The sequence below is a fragment of the Octopus bimaculoides genome, chromosome 16 (genome assembly GCF_001194135.2).
Source record: "Octopus bimaculoides isolate UCB-OBI-ISO-001 chromosome 16, ASM119413v2, whole genome shotgun sequence".
Taxonomy (NCBI): Eukaryota; Metazoa; Mollusca; class Cephalopoda; order Octopoda; family Octopodidae; genus Octopus; species Octopus bimaculoides.
In genome coordinates this window covers 38547873-38556981 of record NC_068996.1, presented here as the reverse complement: position 1 = coordinate 38556981, position 9109 = coordinate 38547873, and the positions used below count along the sequence as shown (strand labels likewise).

The following is a 9109-nucleotide window of genomic DNA, read 5'->3' as shown; positions in this document are numbered from 1 at the left end:
GTTAGGAAGGGCATCCAACTGTAGAAACACTGCCAAATCAGATTGGAGCCTGGTGTAGCCATCTGGTTTCACCAGTCCTCAGTCAAATCGTCCAACCCATGCTAGCATGGAAAGCGGACGTTAAACGACGACGACGACCCCATCCAGGCATCAAAGTCTGACGAACCTGATCTAAACTAAAAGTTCTTATCATAATTATCTCTTGTTTATAAATCTGGTTTTATAGCTTACACGTGTATGTGTCAAAATTTCATTTACATAATTCCTATAAAAAGATCGTAATATAAAAACAACACAACAAGAAAGAAAAAAAGCCATAAAAAATTAATGATTAATGTTTTCTTTTGATTGGTTGATTCTTTTTATGTAAGGGAGAGAATCGTATTTTGTACCACCTTTTTTAACGTGTGATTGACGGAAGACACTTTTTTTCATCCCTTTAATAATCAAGTTAAAGAAAAAAGTTAAACATGGAAATGTATCCGTTATAATTACAAACAAACATACACATTTTAAATTAAAATATGACTCATAAACATTTCTAATTACTGGTTGTTTTTCCAGTTCCCGAAACTTATTACTTAATGGAGCACTTATGACAGTTATTACTACATACGTGTAATAATAATAAACATTACAGGTACTGGTAGAGAACTTTGGTCAAAATGTCTAGTGGAATTAACGATGTTGAAGGTAATTTGGAAAAACAACTGGATGAGGTGAAAGCTTTACAGGCAATCTATGCTGAGGATTTCCAGTTATTGGAAAAGAAAAAGTCTCGGGTAAGGATTGTTAATATTTCTGTAATCTATTTATCAAAGAACACGAGGGCTTTTCGCGTGTTAACATTAACAACTAACAACGAACTGAAATGCATGAAAAAAAATCTACGAGATGTTCGCTACTAACCGGATATGTGTTGAATTCAGATACTTTGGAAACCAAATTTGCAATTTGACGGGAGGAATCTCTATTTGATTGCTTGAATTGCTAGAAATGGCAACCAAATCCCGTCTTAAAAACGACACATTGGATAATGTTGTTCAATATACTATATCTGGAAAGAATATTCAACTTTCAGATTATTAAAAAAAAAAAAGATTGACGCAAGTAGTCAAGTTGTAATTTAGATATACGCAGACAGGGATATCTTTGATCATAAGTCTAATTGATCGGTGCTGAGCTGGGGTTAAACACGTTTCACCAAAAATACATACGTGCATGCATACATATGTGTGTGTGTTTATGTGTGTGTGTTTATGTGTGTAAAGCGTGAAAAGGATCAGAAACTGGATAACAAATATATTTCTAAACTATTTCACTTGTCTACCACAAATAGAGGGAACATTAAAACAAACACGAAGAAAAGAACCCACGAACAAACTTATTAAAGAATTATTTCCAATATCTTAATTAGTTTTTTTTTTTTACAATCTATTCAATATTTTCTAAGTTTATTTTTACTAAATGATAAGACAAAATAAGATGTTGGTCAAATAAGATGTTAGCCAAATATTTTCGAAACCATTTGATTAATTAAACTATATTTACTTACGTTAATTGTTGTGGTTTTGAATTATGAAGTAACTTTAGTTTTTTGATTTGCCTTAAAATGTCATTATGTTAAAATGCAACATGTCAGTGATAAACGAGTTTTATAATTAGCACCTCTCTAGTCACAGGTGTGTTATCTTTCCATATAGTTTCTTTATTTGCTAAATAAAAATAATAAAACGCTAAAAATAGTTGTTTAGCTTCAAGTAATTCTAATTGAGTTGACTTATTATAAAAGACATTCCAGTCGCGACCATCTCGTATTTTACGCTGACACACATACACTCTTGACGACGTTATCCAAGTGTGTCCTCTCCCTTTTCAGACAGGATATATAGGAGATTTGCTTGTTCTTTGTAATAGGTCGATCAACTACGTAGACACTTTCATCTATTAGTTGTCCCAGACTATTCCTGATCAAGCAGACCTATGATCAAAACGTGATCATCTCGTCTGATTGTATGGTTGTATTGTTCAATATGTCCTTTATTTAAAGCAGAATGTGATTTGAGGGATTTTTGGCTACCATGTCTAGTAGTTCGAGCGACCATATAGAAGCACTTACATTGATTCGTTTGATCCATCTTTATATATATATATATATATATATATATATATAATGTCGGATGTGTTTTATTGAATAATATAGCTAGTTACATATATTTTGTAAAAAAAAAAAAACATCATTTAAACCAGTGAATATTCCTTATTGCTAATGGGCTGACTAAACAAAAGACTGAATTAATTATTCCATTATAAAAGGAAGACCAAATTTACTTTTAGTACTTTCTCTGTTGACAAATATGACATGTTGTCTTGTGATAATAATAGTGATTTAACAAACTTTTGTTGAGTTTTGTTGAACGAATATAGTAATCTGTTTATTGACTGTACCATCAAATAAGTGTAACAATGTTATTCACACTTTTATGTTGAATAAAGCCTTCAGATAAGGTATGTTCCAGTTGCACAACAATTCACTTTGTATAAACATTCAGTAACTCTGGGCTTGAAATAGAAAACCGTCTTTTAGACCTCAAGTGACTTGACGAGCTCAACTTTCTGAATGATTGCTTAAGAAAGGATACCTAGGTTTAGTATCTTTGAAAATTTCTTTACAATTCTACTTGAAGGCATTTTGAACAAGTTGAAATTTCTCATAAACTTTGTGTTAACCAGAGATATGAAACTATCTCTACTTACGAAAATACTAATGGTGTTTTGTATACACAATTTGTCAAATCTTCCAATAAAGCTTTTACATATTACCACCATATAGTTTGGCAGCAGCCTGTCAGGGCGTCTTTAGAAAAGCATTTACAAGTCTTAGGAACCGTCATCCTGTGACCACTATTGAACATTGTGACAAGTCAATTCATGGCTTGGAGTTCATCATTGATCAGGCAAAAGCTCTTGATTAAACTCAAAGAAATTCCGAGTTACACTGTTGGCAATTAATCCATTTATATTTGACCAAACTTTTAACTCATAGACTCTATTCTGGTAATAGCAGCAATCAATGCTAAATGTCTTTTCTGCAAGTTTCAAAGTAGCTATGGAACAGGTGTCCTGAACATGAAACTGTTTCCACTAATTAAATAATGTTGGCAACAACTTCAGCTGTAACACTTGAGATGGTATTGAAAACATGTGTGAAACTAGTTTGCAAGGGACATAAAGTAGATGGTCTGATAGAAAGTGATACTTTTGGAAGTTTTATCCATCCAGATTTAGAAAAGAGTCTTTTAATAAGATTACAGCTTGAGAGAAACTCTGTTTCTATGACTGCTATTTTGCTCTTCACTCCAAAGTTTGTAGTCTCTTGTATGGTGGACCTCAAAATAAACAATTGAAACTGTCCTAATATATACATGTTTGTACTTTGACATTGTTCTGAGCCAGAACTTTCAGAAGCTTCATGACAGTGTAATGTTTAAAATATGGAGATGATTTATAGTTATTTTTGAATTTAATACCTTATACATTGATCCTTCAGCATTATTTACTTATACATCATCCTATAGTGCTTAAATCATGTTACTCTTCTCGAGATAGTAAATTTATAGTAACAGAAATCTAACGGTTTTTAAGGTAGGGAATAATTGATCCCAATATTTCTTAGTGTGTACAGATTGTTATTATAAATGGTAAAACACATAAAAGGCATCTAGCTATTAATTACAGTGATGCCATAAACAGGTTCACACATCTTGATAAGTATCCTTTACCTTGTATTGATATTGGGAGTTCAATTAACCTTCAAAGTACCTACTACCAAGTTCCCAATTGAAATGAAAGCAAACAAATATTTCACAATCAAAGGTAAAGGAAGCCTTTATCAGTTTATTTTAATTTCCCTTGGAGTGTCCAATGGTGTGCTTTGTTTCCAGTACATCATAGATTCAATCATTGAGCAAAAATGGCTCACACAATGATTGGAGGCATACAAGATGTGGATCAAGAACCTTTTGATCCCAACCCATGTGACCCCCTCCCACATTTCAGGTTCTATGATACTAACATTCTGGTCTAAAACGATCTTTCTTAATTTATACTATCTATCAAAATTTTATGTTAATTTATGTTCCAAACACCAGTTTAACAATGACTAAGTTATTTTAATAAATATTTTATTATTTTCAAAATTAATTGTAACAAAGATTGTATATTTCATCATAAATATTGTAACAAAAGGGTTAAATCACTTCATAGTGTTCTTGGCTCCTTTTTTACCTTATTATTTTCAGGATATAACAATGTCTGCCACTTTAATTTGACAGTTTCATGTTGTGAAAAAAGAAAATGTATTTCATCAACTGAAGCAGGAAAAGCTATTTAGTAAAAGCTATTAATGTGTCCATATCATTGAGACAGATAAATCCGATGTTTTAATTGTAGCCATTTGGAACCGAAGGTAGTCATCATGTAACCTTCTCTTCCAAGACATTTCAAAGACCGGTAAAAAACGTGAGTCATCACTTTTTAGCAAATTGGTATTTTGCTATAAACCACTCACTACTGTTCTGTAAGCTACATGTTTAACAAGCAGTAAAGAACATGAAAAATTGACAAGCTGTTACATTGGAAAATGGATTACCATTTACAATTTGGGTACTATATATCGATCTAATCAACATAATGTTTCTCCTGACAAATTTTCCATAAATCTCTGAGTTAGGTCTCTAACTGATTGACTACACTGATGGTTATAAGACTTAAAATTGTTTACATTTAGTCCTATATATGATTTATAAATATATTTATTTATATACAGTTTCTTTTACTGAACAGAATTACGAAGACAATGGTTAAGCATATTAGAATTACAATCTTGATTCCTATTGTAACCAACATTGTTTTTTCTTTTAATTTAGCTTTACGTGATGTTTTGTGGGAAGTTTGGTGTTACGGAGTAGGAAAATTTTATCGCGTTGTTATTAAATGTTCTATTATTTATAATTAAGGAAAAGTGCTTGCTTAGTATAGAGCTAAGTTATGTAGTAGATGGTACCAGTTAATATTCTTAGATTAGTATCTGTTTTTCTTTTAAAAAATTTTTTTTTTACCGTATTAGATAGAATGACAGAAAATCTTTTTGTGCCATTCTTTTTGAAAGCATTACTATAGTAAGCAACACACTTAATAAATATTGTTTTATTAACTGATATATATTCTAAGGGAGACATTCTTAACCAAATTCTTAGTAATGTTCCCAGGGTGACGAGATAGTTTATTTATATAGCAGTAAGGTTTTTTGTTTTGGCTTTCTTAGAAGTTAAACAGTTTTGAATTAAACTCTGAAGTAATGATAAAACTCAGATTTTTAGAAACATGTATGTAAATCTTTCCTTGTTCTTATAGTGGGCTTGGATTAATACAAGTAAGGGCCATCACAGTATAAGCTACCAGTTAATCTTGGGAATTGGGCTTTAAGCTGGTGGGGTATGTACAAAATAATGAAGTTAGTTACTTTGATTGAGTTTTCAAGCCTCTAGTGTTACTTTTGTTTGGAAGTCTTCAGTTGGCGCTATTATTCTATTATATTCAGTTGCTTTATCCAATGGATTATGAGTAACAGAAGTTTAGTAAATATTAGTTTCAAATTTTGATACAAGGCCAGCAATTTCGAGGGAGGTAAATTGATTACATCAACCCCAGTGTTCAATTGGTACTTTTGTTGATCCTAAAAGGACAAAAGGCAAATTTGGCCTCAGCGGAATTTGAACTCAGAATGTAAAGACAGATGAAATGCTGCTCATTATTTTGCCCAGTGTGCTAACAATTCTGCTAGTTCACTGCCTTGTAATACTAAATATTAGTATCAAAAATGGAAAAAAGATAGGTGCTGTTCCTATTGCCATAATTACTAAACCAACTAGTAATTTCTTCAGTGTTTATCCATAAGTTTAATCTCACCTGTTCCTTAATCTTAGATCTTATTCTATCTAAAATCCTTTTACCAATTCTCGTGATATCAGGCTTAATTTAATCAAAATGATCCAAGTGTTCATATGGAAATCTGTTTTAATGATACTAAGGAATGAAGTAAGGGGTCTTAGGGCAGAGAGGCTTGGTTCTATCTTACAATGAAATGTTGGAGGTGACATTCAGTCCCAAGTTGCTAATATCCATGAGTATATTCCAGCATATCATTTTATAACAATTAATATTATTTCTACTAAGACAGTTATATGAATCACATTTTACAAGGTGGAGATTTCTTGTTATATGCAAATGAACTAGAGAACATCTGGAGAGTTGTGAAAATTTCTTATTTTTGTTTGCAATTTTTTCTGATAATGGTTTATATCCCTTATCAAATTTAATACCAAAAATCTTTCCATCATACATAAAAAAAATATATAATTTTCTCTCAACTGTATCATTCCCAGTAATTGTTCATCTCATGCTAATTGTCTTTTGACAACTTTGGTGTACTTTGCTAAAGTTAAGCAGAGTATACCAAAGTTGACTTTTGATGTTTAAAGCAATAAAATCTGCCAACATTATTTAGATAAAAACTATATTGTGCTATCTTGTTTCAGGTTTCTTGAAGAGATGAGTATGTTGATAATATGTTTTAAAATAATTTCGACTCAGGCCATTTTAGGGACAGTGATATTGTCAATTTTGTATTTTTGTCAACTTCCAGAAATATGGAAGTTTTTGTTCAAATGTGTGCTTGTTAATTTTGTTTAAATGAACAAAAAAAAAAAAAAGGTAACTTTATTTTAGATTAACAAAGGTTTGAATAAGTGGTCAGTATTGCTTGGATTTAGCAAGCATTATCCAAAGTTCATGCTTTAATACCTCCATCATAACAGTATCTGCTTTTTTCAGCCAAAATGTCAATGATTTTGTTAAATTTTATCGGCTTTTTTTCATTAAATTTCAGTTTCCACATTTTAAACTGTCATTGAGGCCTGAAAGAGATAATGATGATTGGTGTGAACATGTCCGTGTTCATATGATAATCAAGTATAATGAAGGGTATCCATACAGGTTTGTAAACAGAGAAATATCTCCTTCCAGTTTATGATGTTAATAACATTTCTTTTTAGAAAAAACAAACAAAAACAAAAACAAAATGAAAAACTGTCCAAATTTTACTGTAGTTTTAAATAAACCAAATGTGATATAGGAAGAATGAGAAAGGTGCAAGTAATGAGCTGAAAATTACCATATGTTTTAGACTGAGTATTGTTTGTATATTAGTTGTATAGTCTAATACACATTGAATGTGAAATAAATGAAATTGCTGTGATTAAGGTGGAATTAAGTGGTGGCTATTGTTGTTGTGTTGCACCAGGTCAGCTGAGATTGAATAGGCCTGTGATAAAACGCATTCTATCTGTGACCATCTTACCTTATTAACTTCCCTTAGATAACCACCAATAAATGTGTTCCGCTTCTTATACCATCTTGAAGGAGAACTAGCTGTTGTTTCTAGCAGGAGGAATGACTTTATGGAGGCTCCTTCAATGGCTTGTTAAATTATAGTGTGCTTTGGAAATACCTGAAATGGAAAATAATTTAGACAAGATGTGGCATTCACGATGGGAAGGCTGCATATACTATTTGTTGCGAGGTTTAAGGAAAAAATAAACATAAGTAACAGTTAGACTGGTTACCTTCCAAGCAGTTGATCCAGGTTCATCTCCCAGCCAACACAGGCATTAGCTTTTCATGGTGGTGCCCCAACATGGCTGTTGTCTAATGACTGAAACAAATTAACGATATGGGGGATAATAAAATGTAGTGTAGTGCATGCAGAGAGTGAGAATCAAATATAGATCTGTTAAAAGTGACAAATTTTGAAGAACAGAATCCATTATCAGAGTAAGGAAAAAGAAAGGATAGAAAGAGAACAACTGCCAATGCTGATCCCTGGAATTGAGGGTTTATAATTAGAGATTGCTATTAATTCCATAAAATATCTTATTTTTTTACTGTTTCAGTCAGTAGACTGTGGTCATGCTGAGACACCACCTTCAAGAAATTTTAGTTGCATGAATTGACCCCAGTACTTGTTTTGGTCTCTTTTGCCAAACTGCTAAGTTATGGGGACATAAACACACCAACACTGGTTGTCAAACAGTGGTGTGTGTGTGTACACACACACACACACACACACACACACACACACACACACACACACACACACACACACACACACACACACACACACACACACAATGGGCTTCTTTCATTTTTGTCTACCAAATCCACTCACAAGGCTCTAGTAGGCCTAAGGCTATAGAATAAGACACTTGCCTGAGGTGCCACGCATTGGGGTTGATCCTGGAACCATGTGGTTGGGAAGCAAGCTTCTTACGACACACACTTTCAATTTCAAGAAATTCATTTATTTCAGTCTAACAAATTGTTAGAAATTAATACCGTTAATAGAAAAGATAGTTCATTAACTTAATTAACAAAAATGTTTCATTGCTATCCATCAACTGTTATTTAGTAACAAATGTCTCACTCAACAAATTTGAAAACCCCAAAATTTGCTAGTAATGTCTTCATGAAAGTCTTCTTCATTAGTGCCTGTTGCTGTTTATCCTGGGTCAACCTTGATCAAACAGATCAATAATCAAAAGAATTTCTGTAATGACTCTCCCATCTGCTTAGTGCAGTGTTTCTCAACTATTTTGTTTTTACATGAGGACTACTTTAACCTCTAGTTTATTCTAATGAATCCACACTGGACCTTTTAATGTTTTAAAAATCCTATTATATTTTTATAATTAAATATAATGATATTGTGCATCATTAAAAGCACCCACCAATACTGTAAAGTGGTTGGAACCTGGTGCAGCTCTCCAGCTTGCCACCTCTAGCACTCAGCACACACTATAAAGTGGTTGGCACTAGGAAGGGCATCCAGCTGTAGAAACCAGGCCAAGTCAGACTGGAACCTGGTGCAACTCTCTAGCTTGCCACCTCTAGCACTCAGCACACACTATAAAGTGGTTGGCATTAGGAAGGGCATCCAGCTGTAGAAACCAGGCCAAATCAGACTGGAACCTGGTGCAACTCTCTAGCTTGT

General features: G+C 32.7%; 1 protein-coding gene across 1 annotated transcript in view; it reads left to right on the top strand.

Annotated features, from left to right (window-relative positions):
* The first annotated feature begins 396 nt into the window (after window positions 1–396).
* LOC106881858 (eIF-2-alpha kinase GCN2) overlaps window positions 397–9109 on the top strand; it is a 66444-nt gene continuing 57731 nt past the window's right edge. Inside the window, exons 1-2 of the mRNA XM_052973492.1 lie at window positions 397–782; window positions 6950–7056. Of these exons, the coding sequence (XP_052829452.1) occupies window positions 666–782; window positions 6950–7056 (224 nt within the window). The 5' untranslated portion in view covers window positions 397–665. The remainder of the gene's footprint in view (window positions 783–6949; window positions 7057–9109) is intronic.